This window comes from Lissotriton vulgaris, chromosome 7, assembly GCF_964263255.1.
Source record: "Lissotriton vulgaris chromosome 7, aLisVul1.2, whole genome shotgun sequence".
Taxonomy (NCBI): Eukaryota; Metazoa; Chordata; class Amphibia; order Caudata; family Salamandridae; genus Lissotriton; species Lissotriton vulgaris.
This window is the reverse complement of record NC_141695.1, coordinates 1,729,696,189-1,729,722,761: the sequence shown is the minus strand read 5'-3', so window position 1 is coordinate 1,729,722,761 and position 26,573 is coordinate 1,729,696,189. Positions and strand designations below refer to the sequence as shown.

At 43.6% G+C, this 26,573-nt stretch overlaps 1 protein-coding gene across 1 annotated transcript in view; it reads left to right on the top strand.

Annotated features, from left to right (window-relative positions):
* Positions 1 to 2,989: 2,989 nt before the first annotated feature.
* LOC147706478 (alpha-2-macroglobulin-like protein 1) overlaps positions 2,990 to 26,573 on the top strand; it is a 384,979-nt gene continuing 361,395 nt past the window's right edge. The window contains exons 1-4 of the mRNA XM_086929616.1: positions 2,990 to 3,156; positions 16,418 to 16,601; positions 20,181 to 20,340; positions 23,829 to 23,881. Coding sequence (XP_086785742.1) covers positions 3,074 to 3,156; positions 16,418 to 16,601; positions 20,181 to 20,340; positions 23,829 to 23,881 — 480 coding nt within the window. The 5' untranslated portion in view covers positions 2,990 to 3,073. The remainder of the gene's footprint in view (positions 3,157 to 16,417; positions 16,602 to 20,180; positions 20,341 to 23,828; positions 23,882 to 26,573) is intronic.

The window sequence follows — 26,573 nt, the reverse complement described above, 5'->3', positions numbered from 1 at the left end:
AAGGCCGTGGAGCAGCCACTGAACGGCCAATAGAAGCAACCCATGGGATCTCCTCCGCCGACGGTAATGCAAAAGCTGTTTACGGCAGTCATGTACATCAGTGTCAATGATCACCAGCAAATCTTCCCGCATGCAAACCAAGACCTCGCTACCCCCACCAAAATGCGGGAAACAAACAGCAACCACCTTGGGCCCATCCTCATCTCAGAGGGACGGCCCGGGAGCAATGGCGGTCACCACACTGTCTTGCACACAAGAATCCCGGGCCAAGGTCACTTGCCAAATCTTCAGCGCTCGTAGGACGTCGCCAATCGTGGGTTCACGCTCCCCAGTGCAGGCCCCAGCACAGTACAGAGGTACAGCATCGACATCCCGGGGCGTTCCACAGCATACGGCATCAGCCGCCATTTTGCGAGTACAGCGCCGTCTTTTCGGAACCAACTCCTGGGGCGGGCTCACAAGCAGGGCCCCCACGGGATCCCCCTCAAGCATCCAAAAAGCAACCTCGATACAGAAATGAGGGCCACCAAAAGAGGGGGAACCTCCGGCGCCAACGCTCCGCTAGAGCCACTCTCCGCCACCGAGCGATGAAGTTCGGAATGGCCGGGCAGGGCAACAAGGGGGGAGCCACCAACACGGCGTCCCCCACACACAACTTGCCGCACCTCACCTCTGGACCACCGGACGGTAGTCCCAGGCGCGTTCAGTTGCCTCCTGCTTTTTCGCACAACGGCCTCTTCCGGCCGGCCTCCATCCTCCACCCGAGGCCGCCACCGACACCGTCTCGCCGGCTACTCGCTGAAGGCAGGGCCCCGGTCTCCACCTCACGGAGGCCGCACTTCCTGGGAGGACGCCGCTGCGGACCCACTGAACGCCGGAGCCACCATGACGGGTGGTAAGTATCAGCAGACCTTCATCTATAAAATGTTATTGTTTTTGGGCAGGATGGGCGGCAGGATAGATGAGTTTGGGCAGGGAGGCCGGCGGAGCCGAGTTACCGTGCGGCCATCGCGATGTCGAGCTTGGCTCCTCCACCACCGCAGAGAGGCACTCTTGATATTTTTCCTACTCACTCGGACTTTCAGTTTGATTAGGCCCAAGTTCACCAATGTATTGTTTTGGAAAACCCCTGGAGCAGATGGAGATGCATTATATTTATGTTGTTAAAAAAATCACATTAATAAAAGCCATTAACATTTACAATGCCAATAGCTCCCACTGGTGTAAATGCAATACAATAGGTTTCGCATCTTCAAAAATGTGAGCTATTGGCATTTTAAATTACAATGCCTTTTATTTATGTTTTGCAAAAGAAAAAACCCAATGTCATTTACAATGTTAATAGGTCAAAATAATTTAATTGCAATACCTATTGCATTGTAAATGCTTGTTCACATAAGGCAAAGAGAAATGGGTCATAATCATATTATATTCACACACAATATCAGCTCCTTAATTAAAATATAGGATATATCAAAAATGGAGATTTAGCTGTGTTGTGTTGGTATATTGATCCTGCAGTTATTATGGAACTTTAGTAATGTCACTTATTGTGATGTCATCTGCTGTTAGGTCATGGGACCGCTTCTTGTGAAGATTAAGAGTCAAAGGCCATGACATCACTTCCTGTGATGTCACGGAGGTCAAAGGGTTTGTGATGTCACTTCTGCTACTCCTAATATTTTGGTGAAATGGCATCCCTGCAGGCCAGATCCGGGCGTCCAAAGCCTCGGTACACAACCAGTTTGAGAATAGGCTAAAACAAAAACATGGATATCGGATAGGCAAAGCCAAGGACTCAGGGCAGGGGCACATGACTGTACACTGTGCAGAGAACATTACCATCCCAACAATTATCGTTGTTTCAAATAAACTAATACAAGTTACGCTTGTACTATCTTTCAACAAATATTTGTATTTATATAAAACGTATATTTCATTAATATGTTAATATTGAATACATATATGTTATTATTTGTTAAATGTTAATTTATTATGAATGCATTTTTAAGAACGATCGTTTATGTATTTAAATGCCTGTAAAAAATATACATATTGCATTTAATACTTCATTTATTTTTAAACTACTAAACACGCTTTAAAACATGTTTAACATTTATTTTTAAATTCAAATAATGTTATTTACACATACATTTATATCTTTGCTAATATGATCACGATATTTTGAGCCACACATTTTTTTGCAAACAATATTTTGACATATTTATTATTAACCCCACGATATTTGTGTGGTCGCGATAGGAAATATAACCCGCCTGGTTGGGCTGAGGGGACCACGTTTGAGTTGAGTGAGGTACACTCTGATTAAAACACGTGAGGGTGGGAAGGCTCGAGAGTGCGGGCTGTCTGTGGGGCATTTGTGGTGCCTTGAAGGACATTGCTTTAGTACCACTGAGTAATAGGGCAGGGATGGAAACCCCATCCCCTTAGTCCCACCCAGCACTTCAAAAAGTACACTAAGATTTCATAAAACCCCTTCAGGCCAGGAATGGTGCTCTGGCTCTACAGAAAAAAAGGTGTGGGCTCTATTTATAGAAGTCAAGGCCCGGGTTGTCAATCACGGTAAACTTTGTAAAGGATGCCGGGGCAGGGGATGGGGTGAGGCGTCAGGGGTGGATGGAGGAATGCTGGTCGAGCGTCATATAAGGGTGGTTTGGGACAGCACTCACAGAAACTAGTGAGTGGTTTGGAGTTGTGCAAAGGGGAAGGCTGTGAAAGAGGGGAAGGAGAGAGAGGGAGAAGAAAGAAAGAAAGAAAGAAAGAAAGAAAGAAAGAAAGAAAGAAAGAGAAAGAAAGAAAGAAAGAAAGAAAGAAAGAAAGAAAGAAAGAGAAAGAAAGAAAGAAAGAAAGAAAGAAAGAAAGAAAGAGAAAGAAAGAAAGAAAGAAAGAAAGAAACAAAGAAAGACAGAAAGACAGAAAGACAGAAAGAAAGAAAGAAAGAAAGAAAGAAAGAAAGAAAGAAAACGAACCAACGAGCCTGTTGTGGAGTCCGAGCCCGCACACCTGCCTTTCGGCGCGTTGAAGAGGGGGGCCCTCTGGCAAATTTACCGACATGTGGGGGCAGGTGCCCCTGAGAGGCCTCCTCCTCCTCCTCTGCTTGACGTTGGTCCTGGCGCATTCACAACCAGACATCCCGTAAGTGAACCCTAAATGTTATTGCACCCCGCTTCTCGCGCCGCCTCCCGAGCACCCCCACATTGGAGCAAACCGACCATCCTATCTGTGGGGCTGGGCCGAGCTGCGGGCCGTGCGCCTGTGCCGCGTGGCCACGGAGGAGGACTTGTCATCACCACTGCACCTCGCTCAAAACCTCAAAGGTGCCTAGAAGTGGAGAGCGCCTAGGGGTTCACACATTCGCTCACGTCATGCCATGCTATACTATGCTGATTTGAGCTATGGGTTGGCAACATAAGTCCAGTGGGAATGATATAGTAACTGAATGGCGTGCTATAATATAATATTGCACCTCGTATTGCGGTACGTACCGTGCGCTGTGCGTGATATTTCAAGTTCTTCTGTTATGTTACCTGACGCTATGCTCTAGCCCCTAATTACTTCCCACGGCTGACAGCCGTGCCCTATACGGTTGGTAAGTGTTGTTCACTCACATGCCTTGATGTTGTATGTCATGCAACGTCATTTTATGCTGCCTTTGCCATGTATGCAACCCAGAACTGAGGTGCCTTACGCTTTGCGAAGCTATTATGTACGCATATTAAGAAAAGCTGTCCATACTATATTCTATAGTAGTCCCACTGCACGTGGCGATGCCATGTTCTTCAATGTTGTTATGTTATACTCAGCTGCATAGTGAAGGGGCGCAGCACTCTGAATAGGCTAAAGCCACTTCTATGGCGACTCTGTTAATCTTATTCAGTTTAGGGGGTTTCCTGCCACCTAGTGGCACGACTGGAAAGTGCTCCCAAAACCGGAAACGTCCGGCTTTGCTGGCAGATAGTACGCACACAAACGTGCCTCATAGGTGGAACGCACCAACCCTGCGCCTGAGCGCTCTTGCCAGTCATTTTAATTAAACAACCATTGGCAAAGTCAATAGGTGTGGCTTTAATGTGGCGGCATATAAACACATTCACGATTGCTGTTCACACGTGTGACATGCACAAATGCACTTTATCACAGTAAAGTCTGCCGCACTGACGGTCAACAGTGGTCCCTAAAAGAGAATGAGTAGAGCGCAATGAATACAGACCCGATCAGTACTGTATTTAGAAGAACTTGTCCAGCCGGAAAAAGGTTCAATGTTTAATAAATCAATAGTTATTTAGGCAACAAACGAACAAAAGTACTGAAAGTAGGACACAAGCGGCGTCCTACTACAGAAACACAGAGACATACAGTTGGGGAAACATTCAAGGGGGGGGTCTCAGGCAATGCTCACGGTTTGTTTCCAAGACAAATCAACAACAGACAAAACAAATCGCAAGGGACATCTCTACATAGGAAATAATAGCATCACAGTGTATGTATGAGATGTTTAAGGTGTCAACAGCGTTTCGATCCTAAAAAGAATTGCAAGGATCATCTTCAGGACATAAAATAAGCATCACAAACAACTAAGAGTAATGGAGGGCCTGAGGGGAACCGTATTTATAGACCTCTAGGTACCTTGTCCCCCAACTTGACAGTAGAAAAACACGGGAGGTGCCAGAAGTCTGAGTTTGTTGGGACCTATATAGTATCCCTTCTGTAAGACAAAACCAATGGGTTAATGTATCAGAAAAAACATTCAAATAGTGTGAATGGAGAACCACAAAGGAGAGGAAGCTCAGAAAGAAAGACTAAAGAATGCTTGAAAAAGTACCCATCAGCCCACTCAATAGCGGAACTTCGTCATCTGGGTTTTTTTGGTTGGAATAATGGTGTCCAGTGTGCCCTTCCTCAGGGAAAACCCGGGGCTAGCAAACCTGGAACCACATGATTGACCCCCAACCATAAAGGATGAGCGAGTATAGGCTGTAGGGGCAAAGTTGCAGTGCTCAAAAGAAAAGTAAAGAAAAGGAAAAATCGTGATCCAAGTCTGATAAAAATACCTATCTTGATGTCATAAGTTTAACTTTATTGGGTCTGTCCATCAAGATGGTATGGTTAAAAACAGAGTGATAATAGCATGCAAGGAATTGCTATTTACCAAGAATATAAGCTGGTCGACATGTTTCAGCCCGGATGGGCTTTCTTCAGGACCTATGGTTCACTACTGCAACAATTATTTTCTATATTGTGAGAAAAAAACCAATCCAATCTTTTAAATAAGAGAAATGGTATATCCTCTCCTGTGTGGAAAAACAAATAGACATAAGCTCCAGTTAGAGTTCATGCTCTCAGGACTACCTATTGTCCTGACCTAGAAGCCTTAAGAATGTCCACATGGACATTCTTAAGGCTTCTAGGTCAGATAACAACTCTGTCTATGATCTGAGGCAGGTTTCTGACTGCCTTAAGTATGTTGTGACTCACCTAGATAAGAAAAATATCATCTTGCCTATGGTCTCCTGACCTGCTGTTCATTGTCACTGTTGAAGGAAACTATGTGAGGTTTTTGAATTTAAAAAATATCCTCATTTTTAAAATGAATTGAAGAATCTTTATTATTTTTCCAGCGCGTGGCCTCCCTTTTCCTGAGCGGGCGCCAGGTGAGGTGAGGTAGTTCCTCCCTAAAACTTGGGTGAGTGGAACATAATGTCACAAGAATGTTGATTAGGACAATAGGTAGTCCTGAGAGCATGAACTCTAACTGGAGCTTATGTCTATTTGTTTTTCCACACAGGAGAGGATATACCATTTCTCTTATTTAAAAGATTGGATTGGTTTTTTTCTCACAATATAGAAAATAATTGTTGCAGTAGTAAACCATAGGTCCTGAAGAAAGCCCATCCGGGCTGAAACATGTCGACCAGCTTATATTCTTGGTAAATAGCAATTCCTTGCATGCTATTATCACTCTGTTTTTAACCATACCATCTTGATGGACAGACCCAATAAAGTTAAACTTATGACATCAAGATAGGTATTTTTATCACACTTGGATCACGATTTTTCCTTTTCTTTCCTTTTCTTTTGAGCACTGCAACTTTGCCCCTACAGCCTATACTCGCTCATCCTTTATGGTTGGGGGTCAATCATGTGGTTCCAGGTTTGCTAGCCCCGGGTTTTCCCTGAGGAAGGGCACACTGGACACCATTATTCCAACCAAAAAAACCCAGATGACGAAGTTCCGCTATTGAGTGGGCCGATGGGTACTTTTTCAAGCATTCTTTAGTCTTTCTTTCTGAGCTTCCTCTCCTTTGTGGTTCTCCATTCACACTATTTGAATGTTTTTTCTGATACATTAACCCATTGGTTTTGTCTTACAGAAGGGATACTATATAGGTCCCAACAAACTCAGACTTCTGGCACCTCCCGTGTTTTTCTACCATAAAATAAGCATGCCTGTTAATATGTGGTTATTATTTCCTATGTAGAGATGTCCCTTGCGATTTGTTTTGTCTGTTGTTGATTTATCTTGGAAATAAACCGTGAGCATTGCCTGAGCCCAACCCCCTTGAATGTTTCCCCAACTGTATGTCTCTATGTTTCTGTAGTAGGATGCAGGCTTGTGTCCCACTTTCAGTATTTTTGTCCGTTTATTGCCAAAAGAACTATTGATTTACTAAACATTGAACCTTTGTCCGGCTGGACAAGTTCTTCTAAATACAGTACTGATCGGGTCGGTATTCATTGCGCTCAACTCATTCTCTTTTAGGGACCACTGTTGTGTTAAATAATTGATTCCCAAGGTCCCTAACTGACTTTAATTGGGCCACCCTTGTTGTTCAAAAGAGGAGTACTGACCGTCAAAGCAGGTAAAAATGGCAAAAAGCATTGCTTTCTGTGGAGGAGATGAAGAACTGAAGGTGATAAACAGCGTGATGACGGAATGCACTTTTCAGATATAAAACAGTCTCTCATGCCTTCCAAGAGGAGCACTTTCTGGAAGTCAGAACGATACAGCAAAACGCATGAAATGGGAGAATATGCCTCTTCTGGGCGGAGCTAAAGCACTATATATTTAGATTTTAAAGAATTGGAAACAATAGGTCACAGGGTGTTGCGTTGTCAAGCCAGACTTAAAACAGAGCGAACTCTGTGTGTTTTATGACCTATTGCTAAGGGGATCTGGGAGGTTTCTGATGGTGGAACGCGCCTATGGATTGAGACAAGCATTACCATGAAGGTAACTGTGTTTCCCTCTTACAACCTCTCCTCTGGGCGGGGCCATGTACTGTATTACATTGTAATCGAATTGACATATCGCTGTAAGCCTCTGATACGATGCAGAATAGGCTGGTAGCCTGCTACTACCTGTGAGAACTAGTCCCTAAAGACCCCCCAGACCCCCAGGGCCATGTATTGTATTACATTGTGGTCCCATTTACATAATGCTGTAAGCCCCTGATGAGATGCAGGAGAGGCTGGTAGCATGCTGCTAACTGTGAGTACTCCAGTCCTTAAAGATCTCCCCCCAGGGCCATGTATTATATTTCATTGTGGTCCCATTTACATAATGCTGTAAGCCCCTGATGAGATGCAGGAGAGGCTGGTAGCATGCTACTACCTTTGGGATCTAGTACCTACAGACCCCCCCCCCCCCCGTCCCCCAGGGCCATGTATTGTATTACATTGTGGTCCCATTTACATAATGCTGTAAGCCCCTGATGAGATGCAGGAGAGGCTGGTAGCATGCTGCTAACTGTGAGTACTCCAGTCCTTAAAGATCTCCCCCCAGGGCCATGTATTATATTTCATTGTGGTCCCATTTACATAATGCTGTAAGCCCCTGATGAGATGCAGGAGAGGCTGGTAGCATGCTACTACCTTTGGGATCTAGTACCTACAGACCCCCCCCCCCCCGTCCCCCAGGGCCATGTATTGTATTACATTGTGGTCCCATTTACATAATGCTGTAAGCCCCTGATGAGATGCAGGAGAGGCTGGTAGCATGCTACTAACTGTGAGCACCACAGTCCATAAAGATCTCCCCAGGGCCTATGTGGTAGTGTTTTGATGTTCTGTGTGATGACAGAGTTGTGTTCATTTCATGTTTTGTCCCTGTCCCTCTGCTTGCAATGGAAGACAAAAGGACAGCGTGAACCTGGACGGTTACGCAGTAGATGGTGGTGTGTAGATGAACCAAAGGTTTGTAAAGGCCATGGGGCCTAGGTGGGAAGTGCTTTGTTGTCTTGCTTCATGCTTCTATGGCAGAGGCTGCTTAAACCATGTCTCAGTAGGGTGGAACTGCTCCTACGCCTGGGTGTGGGAGAAAAGCATTAAAAAGATGTAAATGTGCATGTATTCAGATACCTGCCAGTTTAAATTGCACTGGTCAGCTATAGACTATGCCCTGAAGTCTACCCAGGACTGTCCAGGAGCAATCTATATGAACCGACTTTACACAACCAGCCATAAGACATGCTTCACAAGTCCACAGAGGCAAAAGAACAGACAATATGGGATCAGACATAGTATGCTGTCAAAGATGCGTACCGAGGACTGGCACCGGAGCGACCCATGGGAATGGGTACTTTACAAATAGCCATGCTATGTGGCCTGACTCCACTCAGGGTTAAATCTTGACCCAGAGCCAAGCCTCCTGGGTGGCATTGGCAAAGGTAGACGGTAAGGTCTCCTTGGGGGCTTTGAGAGTGTTATACCCAGAACTGCAAACTGCTGGCTTGCAATCATGATTGATAATGCCATCTACTCTGATCTCCACGTGGAGAGTGTTTGTTCTATTTGCTTCTTGTCCTCATGAGGAATACATTTCATTGATAACAAGGCTGAAGAAGTGAGGTGTTTCCATAATCAGTCTCATTATGTTTCCTGAGGTGTTAATAATCTGCTTATTCGGCTTCTCCGCATCTCTTAGTATAAGACTAGTTCTGTGGGCTGCCGCCTTATCCATTTGCAAGTTGGCCCTTATAACTACCTTTCCATTTTGCACATGATTTGTTTGAGGGCGCCTCGGCCAGGCCACTTCTTGTGAATTCTTATTCGGATTATTACCTTTTGGGGCAATACTTGGTCCTCCATTTTGGTGGCCTTGTTTTCTATGATTATCACTCTCATTGTTTATCTTCTGGTCAGCTTTGATTTTATTTGAGGCTGACTCGACGTATAGTTTTTCCTCTTTTGCCAAGGTGATGCTCAAGTCAATCCCTAGGGCCTGTGCCTGATGCCCGGAAAGTTTCTTTTTTTTAGTTTGAAAACATAAACTTTATTGTTGAAAAAATGCAACCAAGTACAGGCAGCAAAATAAGTATCAGAAAACCATTAAAGATATTAAGTAAACAAGTACATATATAAAAATAGAAACAAGAAACAATAAATGAAAAATAGTTGCATATATAAACTTTGTTGTAATGACATATGAAGGAGGAAAAAAATGGGAGGGAAAGGGTGGAAAACAAGGGAAAATATTAAGTAACGTTGTTGCATATATACATGTAAAGGTAAACGCTTAAATACTCTATAAGAAAGAAAATTAAACAATATAAGAAAAATTATATGATAGTAAATATAGCAAAACAAGATATCATTATAAACATATCAAGGTGGTTTGGGAACCTCTTCCAATGAAGAATGATGTTGGGTAGATGTTTGTGCAGAAGTATCTAAGAAAATAGTCATAGGAGACCATATGCGTTCTCTCTTCAAAAGTAAAGACGTAGTAGAGACATAGGCACGATCTAATCGATGATTAAAGCATTCACTATACCACGAAGATTGAAAAGAAAGTTGAGTGGAATTTTTCCAATTCTTAGTTATTTGTTGAAGGGCAATTGTAAGTAACAAATCCACAATATCCATGTTATGAGAGAGGGTTTGCCAATGATCAGATAATGTACCCATTATAGGAAGAGTGGGGTTGTGTCCTTTCTAGGGCCGGGTAGGACAACGTGACAATATTTGACAAATAAAGGAACCCGGTCACTTTTCAACTCTGCCACTTTTTTATTTTGAGCAGATTTCTACACCCTACAGTTTTAATCCTTGGGTGTTGTAAATATTTTTATCAAGTACAAGTTACATCACTTTGTAAACTTTTCAAGTAGTCTGAGGTTTTGCTTGTTGCCGTTCAGAAACACAAGTTCACTAAATACAAATTATATATACACTTTTCACACCAAAAAGACAATTGGAATACAAATATACATTGACATTTCACATTACGATTTCTCCAAAACACTTTTTACAAACCTATTCTGGGTTGTACCCTACTAACTAATTTGAACACCAGACCTACGCTATGGGATTTAGATCTAATCGAGGACTGGTCACGCAAGGGCATGGGATTTGGTAAACGTTGTTTCGTTGACTGAGTATACAACGTTCTAGTTATGGCCCTCTGCGGGATGAGTGTTCGTAAATAAGACGAACAAAACTGAGCCGACGCGTTTCCAAGCCCGTTTCTTATTCGTCGGGCTTTTCTTCAGGGCTATTAGTTGGGTACCTATAAAAAAACAATGAGGAACACAGTTCAGTGTGGGTCCTTCACTTATGTCATATAAGTAATATGAGTCGTTAATACTCATTATTACCTTTTCAGGATTTGTGTACAGGTCTGTTCTGGTAAGGACCCTTGATTGGCGGTTGGGTTGTTCTGCAGAGGTAAAGAGCACATTGGGCCCGATTCACAGAACTAACTTAGACAAAATGCTAAACTTACTACTTTTGGTATTCACAGAAGTTAGGATTTTGTCTTAAGTTTGTCTTAAGACAGACTTAAGACAGACTTAAGTTAGGATTTTGTCATAAGTCTGTCTTAAGTCTGTCTTAAGACAAAATCCTAACTTCTGTGAATACCAAAAGTAGTAAGTTTAGGATTTTGTCTTAAGTTAGTTCTGTGAATCGGCCCCATAGTGTGTCTACTTTTTATGAGGGGCATTATGTCACTGGGTTCCTATTACTATTGCAGCATCAGGACTTACGTTTATTGGTTTTCATTAATCAGGGATACTGCAGCTAGTTGCCTTTTATCCTTTGTTGCACAGTTTTTAGGGGGAGCGGCGGCGGGAGCTGTGAAATGTTAAAAAAGGGAGGTTTTCAATGGATATACATGATCATTTACAGAACTCTGTGGGGAGTTTCTCCATTACCAATAGTTACTTACTTGGGGTTTCAGCACGGAGGCTGACCGCCGAACTTTCGTTTTGAGGGCGTCGCCTTTTTTCCAAGCCTTTAATTTAACCGCATTCGCTGAAAGGTTGAAAGTGATGGAATTTAAGACTCATTCTCTAAATATTGGGTTCATTCTCCCCCTCGTACAAATCATTACCTTTGAATTCCTTGTAGCTCAAGTTGTTCCTGCCTGCTCCCGTGTTGAATGAGTGTTCCGGTCACATGATCATTTCAAATCTGCTCGTTTCATGTGAGTCGGTGATTGTGGGAGATGTAGTCCTGATGCTCATTTCTTATACGGTCATTTACAGAGGATACAGTCATGGATTAAAATTTCAGATTGTTCATTTAACCCTGCACTCACGCAGTTATATTTCATGATTAAATATGCTTCTCTCCTGAGTAAGAGAGTTTCCACATTCCCTCCACGTGGAGGAGTTTTTATTCCTGAGAGAACCGACCATCTTAAATCTTTTTCTGTGTGATTATGGTCTATGAAATGTTGGACCATAGGTGCAGTCAACACTTTCTGTTTTATCCTGGAGCAATGTTGTGCCAGTCTCTGTGTAATCTGTTGGTTGGTTTTCCCAATGTAAAGTTTGTCACACGGACAAATTATTACATAGACGATATTTTTACTTTTGCTATTAGTAAATTCATTGTGGGTCCATTTGATGGTATTATATTCAAACATTGTACCCTCAATGGTACTTGCACATGATACACAGGTGCCGCATTTGAGATGGCCTTGCACTGGGTTCAGGTTCCATATAGTGCGTAGGTCACTTTTGACTTTAGAGGTACCTAAATCTGCCCTGATTATTTGTTGTCCAATGTTTTTGTTTTTCTTCAGTGCGAACATGGGTTTTGCAAGAGGAATTTCAAGATTTGACAATAGATGCCAATTTTTCAAGACAATTGATTTGAATCTGCATGTGTGTGGACCATAAGTTGAAACACAGACAAGTTGTTCAAGTGTTTTTTGTCTCTTTTGGTTAGTAATACTTCTCTAGGGGTAAACCATGCACGTTTGGTTGCATGTTTTAACATTTTCTTTCAATAGCCTCTTGCTCTTAACTGCTCACAGAAAATTTCTGCATGTGTAAAATAGTCTTCCTTTCTAGAGCAATTTCGTCTGATTCTCAACAATTGACTGTACGGCAAGTTTTCTTTTAAACTCTGTGGGTGGAAGCTCCGATAGTGGAGGATGGTGTTTTTGTCAGTCTGTTTGCGGTGTAATGTGGTGACCAATTCATTATTTTGGGGAAAGACCTCAACATCAAGGAATGTTAGGCGTGTCTTACTGTATGTCATACTAAATTTGATGTCTGGGTGCCTGTTGTTAAGCCATTCGTGGAAATGGGCCAGATGTTCTTCGGTACCATTCCACTGGCACCAGACATCATCAATGTAGCGATACCATTTTAAGATATATTCACCATACGGATTGTTTTGATAGACAAACCTTTCCTCATACAGGGCCATGAAGAGGACCGCCATCTCTGGAGCATAAGGACACCCCATGGTGGTCCCCTTCACCTGCATGTAGAAAGTGTCCATGAATCGAAAAAAGTTCAGTTTTAATGCAAAGCTGGCCAGCTCGATTATAAATTTAGTGGGCAGATAATGTACCCAAGCATATAGCCTCAGGGGAAAAGGGGAAGTGAGTATGACAAATGGTATTAATTTGAGACCATGCTTTCAGCCAGAATTGATGTGTAAAGGGGCAGGAAAAGAGAATATGGAATAAATCTGCATGGGGAGCATTACAAGGCCAGCAAACTGAAGAAAGTGAGGGTTGGAATTTAGATAAGGACATTGGTGTGAACATAATGCAATTGTATAGTAAGAAAAGTGTTTGTGTCGTGCTGGCTGATCTTGAGATTTTCCGGAGTTCGAACCATAGTTTATCCCAAAGTGTAATAGGCCATGAAGAGTGGAAATCAGATTCCCATTGGAGTTCAGTACGAGTTTTAGGTCTATGTTCATTGGGTGTAGTGAGAAATTCGTAAACAGATGAGGCATTAGGGTAACCACTTAAAATGGAGAGAATGTTGTGTTGAGGAGGGAGTGTGGGTGATGGAAAGGATATTAGGAGGAGAGAATTGACTATATGTTGAGTCAATAATTTAAATTTGATAGAAAAGGCTTTAGGTTGTTTATATAGTAATTGTACATCAGAAAAAGTAAGAAAAGAGTTGTTTGAGTATAACTGATGGATCCATAGTACACCGCTGTCCCTACAAGTTTTCCAAAAAATAGGTTTACTTTTAATTTTGAGAAGGTTGTTATGCCAAATAGATGAGTTAAGAAAACTGTCTTTATCTGAGAGGGGCGATAACATAAAGGAATAAAATAGGTTGTGAGCAGTATTATATATGAGTGAAGATAGAGAACTTTGATTGTGAGTAAAAGTGACCGATTCAAAAAGAATCTTCTAGGTCTTTCCATAATGGGGGCGGATTAGAAGCAGAGTTGTTTAAGGATTTAGAAAGTTGCTTAAGAAGGAAAGCTTTATGGTATCATTGAAAATCTGGAAAATTAACTCTACCTTGTGATTTGAGATGTTTTAAATTAATTAAGGACATAAATGTTTTTTTTTATTCCATAAAAATAGTAAAAGGATAGAAATATTTTTTTTGAAAAAGTAAGCAGGAAGGAGAAGAGGGATAGCCGAAATCATATAAAAAATAATGGGAGGAAGCATCATTTTAATGGTGTCAAGTCTACCCCACCAGGATAAGTATAAAGGGTGCCATTTGGAAGTAGAGGTAGATAAAGTAGAGAAGAGATGGGTCATATTAAGAGACTAAGAGGGTCATTAGGATGGCGGGCGGACTTTGCCCGCCCGCCAGCCTCGTGGTAAAAGGGTCCGCCCGCCATAAGGGCGGGGGTCCCGTGGGAGGTATTAGGATGTGCCCGCCAGAGTGGCGGGCACATCCTGTATTTTTAGCATTGTGGCAGGCGGTGCTCTCTGCATCGCCCGCCACAATGCTAAAAATGCATTTCAGCATTTGCATTTACAAAGCAACAGGCACCGCGCGTTGCCTGACGCTTTTTAAATGCAAATGAAGGGGGGTACCATAGGTACCCCCCCGTGTTCACCCCCCTACTCTCCTTCACTCTGGGGGCCCGCCCGGTGCCCCCCAGAGTGAAGTCTGCCTGCCTTTCCGTCGCGGCATTGCCGCCACGGAAAAGCAACTGCAGACGCCCATCCAAATATGGCTGACGGTGTCTGATAGACACTGCCACCATATGAACCCTTTTCTGCCCCGGCCGCAAGGCGACCGGGGCGGAAAAGTGGCGGGCAGTGTTTGCCTACTCTGCGGTCCCCCCGCCGTTGTAATGTGACAGGGGGGAAAAGGGTGGCGGGTGGGCATTTATGTCGGGCGGATCGCCACCGCCACCATGGCGGTGGCGATCCGCCTGACATCGTAATGGGCCTCAAAGTTTCTTTTTTCTCATTCGTGGAATCTGGGTAGAACTAGTTTGTGTCTGTACATTACCCCGTACCTTCTGCGGGATGGTTATCGCTTCATTAATTGGTGGTGCAATATCTAGTGAGTCCAGCAGCATGGACTTTTTCCTGAATTTCCTTATTATCTGCGTTGGATTAGTAACATTGGCACTAGGGCAATGCCCTAGGGGCCGGTATCGCTGTGGGCTGCTTTTTTGTGCAGCCTTGGGGCCAGTTTTTTTTTTTTTTGTGTTGTTCGATGCCACCAGCAGCCCAGTTGGTTCCTGAGTGGCCTTTCTGGAGGTAGATGGGCGTCCATTACCTCCCTTTTATCAACGGCAGAGGTTCTCTCGCTGGGCCTGCCCATGAATGTATGCATATTGAGCAGGGGCAGTGGGCCTGAGGAAAAGTGTCCTCACTTGTTTTCAGGTGGGTTTCACGAGTGTAAACTAATCTGTGCATTTTTTTTAAACCCCCCCCACCCTTTTTTTAATAACATTCCGCCAAAGCAGTGTTTTGTGGAAAGGCAACATGCAAATGTGTTATTTTTAGGTGCCCTGGCTGATGTTTAATTCAAATCCAACCCTGCGTATTATCTTTGTTCTATACTTGATTTATTAAAATACATTTACTGGATCTTGTTTCTCAATTTTTGATAAAAAAATTGGATGCAATCTACTCAGTTGTGTTACTAGCTGTTGTGACGCGTGTGGCGGTCCATGACTGTGCCGCCCACACAGCCGCATTTAAGGGCGGGGGGGTAGTGGCCGCCGCCCCCAAAAATCCTGCCCCCCCCCTTGCCGTGCTACGCCACTGAATCTATTACCAAGTTTGAATCCTTCCCTATGCACTGGAGAGTTTTTTTTAGCTTTTCTGGCACGTTTGGTCTGCCTCTTGGTGTGGACAGGAATCATAAGCTTGTCTTTTTTTGTTAGGTTGATTAATGGGCTGCAGCATTTGTTCAGTAGTAATGGAAATGCCTCCTAGGTGGCTGGTTGATTTGTTTATCGCCAACATTTGCAACAGCAGTCAACCTATTTTGGTTAGCACTCTGTTCAGTGGCAAGTCCAATAGGCGTGATAATTGGATTTTGACTTTTGCTTTCTTTCAGGAATCTCATTTAAATGACTGGTTCTGTACTAAATGTGTCAATAATTGGGCCACATAAACACTCTGGTTGTACTACTGCTCCGTACTCTCATTTCTCCCTCTATCATTCGCTCCCGACGCCTTCTGCACTTGCTGTTCCTCTCTCCTGCTTCATCTGTCATTCTATAATACTTAACACTCACACTTTCCCTTCAAAATTCTTTCTCTCTTATTTTATATTCCCTCTATTTCTCCGGGTCTCTGTCCATTGTTGTATTCACGACTTGGGTTAGAATGTTGTAGGCTCCATTAGGAATGCTTGGGTTGTGGGGTTTCTATGCGCTTTGTCAGTTGAGAGTTGTGGCTGGCATTGGATGGTCACGCCGATGCAGGCTGAATGAAGCTCATCTTAAAATACAACCTTTGTTTTCTTTACTACATCCATCTATCTTTATTTTCTTCTTCCATTAAGCTCCCTGTTCATCCCTAATAACTTCTCTCATTCCAGTCTCTATAAACAGCCTGGCTCCCTTCCAAATTCCCTGTAAACCCCCATGAGTCCCCTTATGTTGGCTCTCATGGTCCCTGGTTCATCTGTTCCAAACCATGGAGGTCACCCCTGATCCTGTAGTAAAATGCCATAAAGTCTGCTTGCCTCTCTCTCTCCCTTCACAGGACCTATGTACTGGTCATCCCTGCAGCCCTGGACTACCCTTCCTCACAGGCAGTGTGTGTGCAGGCCAGAGATGTCCACCAGCCCATGGATCTGACCGTCCAACTGAGCACACAACGTGGCAACTACAGGCTACTCAAGACTGAGCTCAATCCAGGCAAGCCGCAAGACTGCAACCGATTCACGGTGAGTGGCGGAGAGCGAAGGGCCCAGAAGAAAGGTCTTTGAGATGATTGTAGCAATACAGAGTGTTTGTTCCATTTGCTTCTTGTCCTCATGAGGAATACATTTGATTGATAACAAGTCTTAAGAAGTGAGGCGTTTCAATGTAGGGATTTCCTTCTCAGTCTCATTATGTTTCCTCTATTGAGGAGTCTCAAGGTTTTAGGACTCAAGGGGGTTTAAATGCCTGCGGGCCATTTTGGGTGACTGCGCGTGGAAGGAGTTCCAGAAGACTGAAGGACCAGAATCTTGATATGACCAGGGGGTTTTGGGGTGATGAGTGGGCTGCGTTTGGCAGATGGTGAGTTTGTCTTGGGGTTTAGCGATAAATTGTTTTCAGGTACGTAAGAGAGGATTTTGTGAAGGACTCAGTTTCTAATAGACTGCCAGCCAGCCTGGTGTTGGTGAGGGAATATGGGCGTCCATGTAGGGAGGTTAAAGAGAGGAAATATAGCAAAATGGATTACCTTGTAAATGGGAGAGAGTATGTTCTCTTGTGAGCCGGCTATGAGGCTGATGCAAAAGCTGCCATTTCTCATAACCTATGTGTTGCTTAGGGCTATGGAATGGGAGGTGAGGGCAGATCTTGGATATATGAATTGCTTGTTATCTGGCAGCTTTGGATGTAGTACATAAAAAGGTTTATAGATTCGTATAAAGGTCAAGCAAAATATCTTATTTTTTCCAGAAGAGTAGAATGTATAAGGGTGCACAACTGGAAGATAATAAGGTCAGAGACGGGAATGTTGTAGTGCAGGCAGTGTAAAGTAGGAGATCAATTTTGGAGCAATCTAGTGTAATCAAGCCACCCAGTCATGCCTAGCAGGTAGCAGTGGTGACCACTTTTGAAAAGTAGTGGTAGGCCGGGGAAGGGGGCTTGGTTTTAAAAAAAAGTTCACTTACCTGAAAGGTTTCTACCTCTCTCTGATGCAGGAAACAGGAAGCATACAAGATCCCAGACTCCCCTAGCCAATCATGACTCTGCTGTCACCAGCATGACAGCAGTGTTGTGATTGATCTGAGCATCCTGGTTTGGGGCTCAGGTAGGGGGTAGGGTTCTGTTCATGTTCTTCACCCAGCTGTGCAATACAGCCCGGGAGAGAACATGCTAAATTCGAATGACTGGCCAGCTAAAGACAGCCGGCCAAACCGTCATGCGCACTTAAGTATCCATTTTACCACTCCTCTCCCTGTCGCACAGCCCAGACACCCCGAACCTAACCTGGCTCGGTCTCCATAGAGAACAATAAAATGATATGAATGTTACGCTATTAACGTTGTTTTATTATCAATTTTTCTTCCTTTCAAACTCAGTGGGGCGATGCTCCTCCACCCTAGGGGAGAAGCCGCTGCTGGCAGTTAGACAAAGCAAGATGCACGACTGGAGTTAAGGGAAGAAAGGTGGAATATAAAAAGATATTCGAGTATCGTTCAGAAAAAGGTGACAGGAAAAGTCAAATAAACATATTGTGCTACCTGAATAGTTAAAGTGCAGGAATCAGAAATGTGGGCCCCGAAGTGAGCCCCACGAGGACGCCAGCAGTCGAAGGTGTGGTGAAGGTGAACAACACCGGGAGGCTGAGAAAGCTTAGTTGACGAAGTAGGAAGAGAACTAGTGCGGTGCACCCCCTGTGGCACCCCGGATGTGAAGTAATAAAAGGATGGTGGGGCTGTTGAATACTGTCAAGGGTCTAATGCAATAGGCTTAATGGCATGGACATCAATTCACGAAAGTGCCAGGGGTAGCAGAAGTGACGTAGCATGGCATTTCGCCTTTACTTTGACTCACACACACATGCTTACACATACTAACGCATTCACACACTCGCACACTTAAACACACTCTCACCCGCACGCATGTATACAACATACATGTAACAGCATATTTTTACATATCTCCTTGATTGGGTCATATTCCGGCGAATGTCATCCATTTTTTATTACACTAATAGTGAATATTGTTCAGTATTTGTATAGTAAAAAGAAATTGACAGAAACCAGGCAAGTGGAGCTCCAACCAGTGTCCATTAGGAAGAGCTGCCTCTGTGTTCCAGGCACTGATTTTGCCACCTATGAGACCATGGGTCTCATCTGCGACCCCTGTCCATTATTAGTGGATCCGGGTTATGCTCTGCAGATGTGATGAACCTCTACACAAGGGCAGTGTCATGAACTTAAGGACCCAGGGAAAGAGTGCCTCATGGGCTGGGCTGCAGTGCAAACAGCAGGGTGTGTTTGGGTGCTGTATGCCTCAGTTGAACTTAAGATGCTGCAGGGTTTTTGTAAAGAACAATAGATAGGGATGTAGCTAGAGGGAGAGAAGATGGCCTGCAATTGTTTTTTTTGTGTTTTGCTGTTCACCCTATGTGGATGGGTATGCCCAGACGTGGGTCCCTTGCTCACCACGCCACTGGAGTCAAGCTATCCTGGCTGAAGACGGCTGATAGCCAGAAACCGGTCCTAGGATGCTTGATTCCGGTCCAGGGAAGGCATGGCTTGACAGTTCGGGCTGGGCTGTTTCCATGAGGCACAGGGTCAAGACTGATCTGCATATGGCCATGTCTGAACTGAGGTGGCTTGGTGAGCAAAATTACGATGGATTAAACCCAGATCTGCGACTGGGGGTGAATGTTTGGCCATTGTGCAACATTCCGTCCATCATCTTGTGTGTTTTTTTTTCGAACTTCCACAGCCACAGTTTTTTAACATTGGGGGTAAGAGGTGGCGAGAAGAGAGGGGTTGACTAGTGAGGCCCAGCAGGAGAGAAAGTGAGCTTGGAGTGTTGGGGGCTGGAAGGGCTCTGTGGTGCACAAGGGAGCCTACTGTCTTGAGTATGCGAAGGAGGTCAGGGAGGGCAGTAGGATTGAGGAAACCACCTGGTCAAGTGGAAGGTGGATGGAGGAAGAGAGCAGAGGGAGCAGAGAGGCTGGTGCGAGTGGGGCAAACTGTGGGCAAGACGTGGCAAAGGCAGTGGTGGAAAAGCATGAGTCTGCTGTGGCAGTGTGTGTGTGTGTGGGGGGGGGGGTAATAATGCAAGCAGGGGTGAACTCCAGGGGTGTGTTTGGGGTGTTACGCCCCCCTAAAAAATGCACTTTAACAAGATGTCCCAGCGCGATCTTTGGGAAATCTGAAGCTTACACCCCGCCCCTCAATCATACGGACCAGCTACGTCCCTGGATGTAAACTGTGGGAAGAGATATGTTTTTGAAAGCGTGTTGCTTTAGATGTCAGAGTGCTGCTGCGCATACTTTCTGGGCAGCCTGTGGGTTGCTCCAAAGTCTCATTTTACCCCCATGTGCGAAGGAGTTAGGTTTATACATTTTAAAAGACCGGATGTTACAATGACTTGTACATATTGTTGACAGTGGAAGGATGAATGCTCACTGAGCCCCCCGGGGGAATAGTACCTGTAACTCATGGATCACACACACACCTCTGGAGCAGATGCTGTGAACGGCCCACAGCTCTATTGAGGCTTTCAGTATTTTGCCCCCATGTGTCCCACTAACCTCAGGCCACCCTTGTCGTTCTTCCCCCGACCAGGTACCAGAACCTCTGGGTGCGGAAGAGGTTGCCACCGTCCTGGTTCAGATCGCCCATGGACTCACACCCTTTGAGGAGAGTAAAGATGTTCTGATCCAGAGAAGGCAGAAAGGGACTTTCTTGCAGACTGACAAACCTGTCTACAAGGCTGGACAGACAGGTGAGTGCACCCGACAGAGGCAATAAAGATTCTTTATAATTGAACTCCAATGGCACCAGCACTCATTGTTTTACAAATTAAGCATGGGGCACGCCACGTTCCTCAGGTTCTTTCCTTCAAGTTTGGAGAACTTGGGCAGTTTGAGCCAACATGTTATGGATAAATGAAAGTCCTCATAGTGCTAGGGAAGCTGTAGCCACTGCCCAAGTATCCTTTTCATTACTTTCCATGCACAGTACACAAGATCTTCCAGTTCAATGGGGATACTCCACATTTCTGGTTTGCTCCTCCTACCGGAAGGGAATTTAGACAAAGGAAAAGTAATCAGGGAGACAGGGGATACGTTTGAGAAAACAGAGACACAGCCCCAAGGTAACTCTGTTCCCTATTCTGCCCAGCACAAACTCAAGCCATTTTGAGAAATCTGGCCAGCGCATTCCACGTGCGCCCCTGGACCCTCACACGTGATTTGCCACGTTTTATAAATGTTTGAATGATTAAATGTGCATCCCTGCGACATCTTGCAACATCTCTCCCCCTTCCCCCGTGGTTGTCAGTGCTTAATTTGTGCCTGTGGTTTCTGGTGCATGGCACTGGCACTTAATTGTCAGCACCAGGGCCTGTGACAGTCTTCCACAAGGTGGCGCTGTCTGGCTAATTTAGAGATGACCACAACAACAGGTAATTATTACCTCAATATACACTAAAAATGAATATTATCTGCCACTCAAGCAATTCTTATAGCTTTCGGGGCCTGTCACACTTGTAGGCGTGTGAATGTTGGTACTTGTGTTGTTACTATTACTGCTGTCGCTGGCAGGGGCAAAGTGTGGTGCGAGGTGAAGTGGCCTTCTGACACGTATATTTCTGCAAATTAAGCACTGGTGGTTGTGCTCAAAGTTGCCTAATCAGAGGGGATCTTGCTCAGGAGGCCTGACCTGTGTCTTTCCAATACACATCTTTCTGAAACCAGTTGTCTTTTCCTACTTCAATGAACAAATGGGCAGGGAATTGTGCTCTGCATTCGTTGTCTCAAGTTAGAATTTTGGAAGGTTGAAGTAGCATTGCAAGTAAGTCATTTAATAATTACTATAGTACTGATATGGAAGCAACACTGGAATCGCAAGCAGTCCGAGCCAGTTTGCTGGAAGTTGTGACACCAAGGCCCTCCTTCTAAAGAACCCCGGGTAATTCCAGAGGGGCAGATGCCTTCTGTTACTGGGACCATCAGGATTACAAGATATAGGGCCTGATTCAAGCATAACTTACAATTTTGAACTAAATCTACAATCGGATTTTGTGAAAAGACAACAAGTAGTAAACGTACTCAAAAGTGTAAATTACGCACAAGTGTAATTTGCACCCAGATTTTGTGAATAGAAAATGTAGTAAACTTACTCAAAAGTATAAATTACTCAGAAATGTGTAGCCAACAGGCGCATTAATTAGGTGGAGACATGACCATTACACTTTTTGATTTGCATTGAAATGGATGATGTTCTAAGATGGACAAAGGCAAAATAAAGCCATATTTGATTCAATATCGAGTCTCCATTCGAAATAGGACGCGTGTCACGTATGCCGGAGATACAGACGCTGCTGCTTCCCAGTCGTAGTTCTTATATCAATTACTGCCCATATCAGTATATATGTCAGCCACCAAAATAAGTACACATGCTTTTGTGGTATACAGCAGGGTAGAAACATAAATAAATGAAAGGTAAATGCAGAACCCTCCAAAGACATGGCTGCGTCTCTTTCTCCACTCTTTGAAGTGATGCTTCTGGAAGAGGCCAAAGCCAGAATGGGAACAGACCAGTGCTGTAAAGTAGGTGGGCCCCCTCCGGATCCGATTCTAGTAGCTTTTTCTGAGGAGGGTCTGGGATTCTATCCTACTCATCCCAGTGTAGGGTGTCAGAGTGCTTTACATTACACCAAGACACAATAAAATCTACAAGTGTGTAAATCAATGTACAGGAAATGATACATAAAACAATTAGGGTTATAATGTGAAGGAAACACATATTGTCCATACTTGTAGATATCGTTTGTTGAGAGTAAATGGTCGGGAGAAACACAAAAGCCACAATATAAAACTTAACGCAGTGATTGGGTGGTCTACACCAACAAGACTTTTTACTTCCCAGAGGGGCCCTTCTTTGCAATCTTAGAATAACTGATTAGGAAAAAAAAACAATAAGGATCTAAACCCATAGCCTACAGTTTACATGCAGCTCCTTGAAGTCGGTAAATAGATCACTGTGCTATATTAGAAGGATTGCAACTTATGAACTAGAAGTAACAAAATGTAGGTGCCAAAAGCAGTGGCCCACTCACCTATCTACATGCAACTCAAATCTCTGATTTGCATGTTACACAGTGTGTACATGAGCTTTCTACGCTACTTTATGAATCCCAACTTTGACCAGACAAAACACAGAACTCTCCCAGAGTTGCCTTAACTAGACTTCTTACCTACAATCACTTCAACATTGCTGGGCCTACACAAACTCTGCAGCAAGTGTCTTAACCCTGTAAAATATTTTTAAAAGCCCCCTCTTTGTGTCCAATTCACTAAACAGATTTCCTCTCAATTCAATTCAATTCAATAAGTCTTTATTTCGAATTTTCATCATAAAAGACATACTATACAAAATCCAACATTACATCCGATTCATACGTAAAAAAGTTGGTATCACAGTATAATAAAAATATAAATAGATAGGAGGGCCAAAACCAGGATTAAAAAGGCATTAAATGTGCAAAATGGCAAAAGACTTAGACATCACAATAATATTTTAAAAAAAGACTAAAAAAGGGTATATTCCAATCAGACCCAAGCCCCACAGGGGTTACCTCCAACACCAAAGCCAATCAAATATGTTATATCCACCACTAAATTAGGGGCTAATCTTACGCATCCGGAGTATCCATGCCCAGCTCATAAATTTGGCTACACCTACTACCACCAAAGTGGAGGTATCAGATTTCAAGATTCTACTTGCAGCCAATGCGGATCTGGTACAGTCTCACATGTGTCCTTGTTGCTGATTTCCTTGCAGCAGAGTTTTTAAATAAAAATAAATGTATATGTTGACTATCAGACTCTACTTCTGAAGCTCCGCCCCTTGTGGCCCCACCCTTTCCTCTGCCAAACCGCGACCCCCAGTTTACGGGTTCCTGGAGTAAATGCATACATGCCAACATTTTAGAAGAGGAAAGTGGAAGATTAAAAAAATAAATCAGGAGAACCAATCAAAGTCGGGAGTCTCCTGCCCGAATCGGGTCTATTGGCATGCATGTAAATGTTTTCCAATTCTAGCATTGGCACAGAAACTAAGCCGACCATGCATATAATGCACAGGCTGAACAATTGGCTCTCCCTAGAAACGCTATAACCTGTGCGCCAATATACAAGCATATTAAGGACATGATAGCCTCTGCAGCGAGATCTAACTCTGCTCTACCCTCATTTCTCCAAACTGCAGTGAACTTCCGGTTGGTGACGCTGAATGATGACTTCATCCCTCAGGACGACAAGGTAAGGCCCGTTGCGGGTGCGCTCGTGGTCCGCTGAGATAGCCTGCAAAGTGCTTCATTTCACAGTACGGGTAGTGCGACAACCCAACAGACATTACAGAGCATGGCTGTAGATGACATACAATATGATGGCATGACAGATAATGCCATAGAATTACAGCAAACATTACCCCCAGCGGCCAAGTCTCCCAGGCCCATGTTTGACCAGGCAGGCCAGTCCCGCCTTTTTCTTAGAATTCTGGGACTTGTAGTCTTATTTAAACCAGTGAAAAACCAGGACGAAAAGTCTCAGATTTCAAAGAAAGAAACAGATCTGGACTACCTCGTCACGCATGCAACTGGTAAACGTGTGTGGACAAGTTACCTGCAGCTCGCATCTTGGTGGCAAAGAGATGCCACCTAGACTCCGCTCCCCATAAAGTGTCCTTGAAAAAAAGTGGGAGCTAAAACTTCCTAAATTTAGATTTTTGGAGAAAAGAGCTGCAAAATTCTACTTCAAGATGGAAAATTCTATCTCAAAACGCTTTTTTTTTCTAGAAACTGTGTCCACAGGTGAAGAAGTGTCATGTTCCCAAACATGGCAGGATCACAATGTACTCAAGTGTAGAACCTCACAAAATTTCACCAACAGAATTCTCATTGTGTACATCCCTTGTTTGGATAAGCACAAATGATACAGACATTCAGAACTTAACAGCGATGGACCGCAGTGTCTCGCTCTTTAACAACCCGAGACACATGTCTGAAATCAGATATAAGCCGCTCACTCTTATTTAATATCTAGAGACACCTCAACCATGAAAGCTCACTCATGGTCTGGGCACATTTGTCAGAGAGGCAACCATGAAGTCTTTCTTGGCATCCTGGGGCAGTCTGTGGGGTACCACTGGTGCTTATGGTCACCAAATTCTAGGGGTAGAGAAGAACAGCAATTTAGATATGTGGATTATGTATATATCAGTGTACTTGTAGACTGTCTTGTTCATGGAAGGAAAACATAGGACAAACTAGGCTAGTAACCCACTGCCTCTCTTAGCATAGTAAAATTTAAATTCATTAAGCAACTATTTAAGTGTCTTGCCTCCGAGAGGAAGAGTCTGAATGCCAAACTGAGGATAATTCAAAAACACTTTGCCAAATTTCTTGAAAAATGATCTTGCATATCACTGAATATTTTTTAAATAACTATAATTCAAGGATGGTTTCTGTCCATTCTCAAAATGCTGTACTAAGGAGATGAGGGACATTTAAAAAGTCCTCAAATTGTTTGAGTAAACTAGCTTCGCCTCCCTTCAACATCATGACTGGGCAATAACTCTCCTTTGTTTTTAAAGAGAAGATGGTCCAATTTCAAGTGCACTGAAAGACTCATCTCTGAGAGTGGTAACATGTCTAGTAGCTTTTAGAGCCATATAACATCAGATGATAAGTCAGACAAGTCACCTGAATCCAGTATTTCCCTGATCACTGTGGAGTAGCCGATTCTTGCGGGCCATTCCCTCAATGCCGCAGTTGCTCGTACCCAACAAATTAATATCAAGGTTCTACTGTAAAAAGACTGGTTGTAATGCTGGCTCCTGTACCCAAGGTGCTTGTGAACTGCTCTATCCTTTCAATTACAGGTAAGAACAGGGAAAAAGGCTGGATCACTCTCTTGGTTAAAAGAATTACCAAGACCCTGTAGAGTTATCCAACTACAAGCCTAAATCTAAATCTTATTTCCCCTAAAGATCGTCGTCAGATGGGCTACCTTTCCTTGGTGGCCCACCGTGAACTTTGTTCCTTATCTAATGCTAAAAGTCTATGGGCCCGATTCACAGAACTAATTTAAGACAAAATCCTAAACTTACTACCATTTACTCATTTTAGTATTCACAGAAAGCACTTACTCATTGATGAGTAAGTGCCTTCTGTGAATACCAAAATGGTAGTAAGTTTAGGATTTTGTCTTGTTAGTTCTGTGAATCGGGCCCTAGGTTTTATCGAGGAAGTAAAATTCGCTTTGTAGACACATGAATTTTTGGATGAGCAAGAGGCCCCATGTTGATGATGTTGAATCATTATCGCTTATTGATTTCAACATCAAAATCAATAAGCGTCTATGAGGGTTCTCAAAAATAACCAATGGTTATTGTAGATACCAGTGTCCATTCCCAATGTTGATCATTATGATATCTACCCAGGGGAACTGAATGGACTTTAATTCCTCTTCCCTCCCCCTTGATGAATGTTGAATCATTATCACCCTTTACCACGTCATTCTATTGGTTCGACTGGTGGACAAGGGCACCTCACATAGTAAGAATTTGGGTTGCCACCTTTTTGTCTGCTCATAGAAGGTTGTAGACCAGGGTAAAGGCATAAATGCAGGTCCACGAAGAAAATTGCGTAGACACATTTTTAGAAGATCCTCACGACATAAATTGAAATACCTTGGGGCCTATTACTCAGTTTAATTTTCACATGAGTAAATCTACTTGTGTAGTTAATTTTACCACTTTGTAGCAAATTTACTGCTTTTGGCTATTCACCATTTCCTAGTTTAAAGTTATTACAACATGAAGACTTACATTTCTCCATGCCCTGAATCTAGGGTGGAGAATAATTTCATTGTGTAAATTTTCTATTAGTAACTTTTCATATGTAGGGGGAGTTCAGCAAAGGTCTCCTCCACATCAGTGGAGATATCTCTG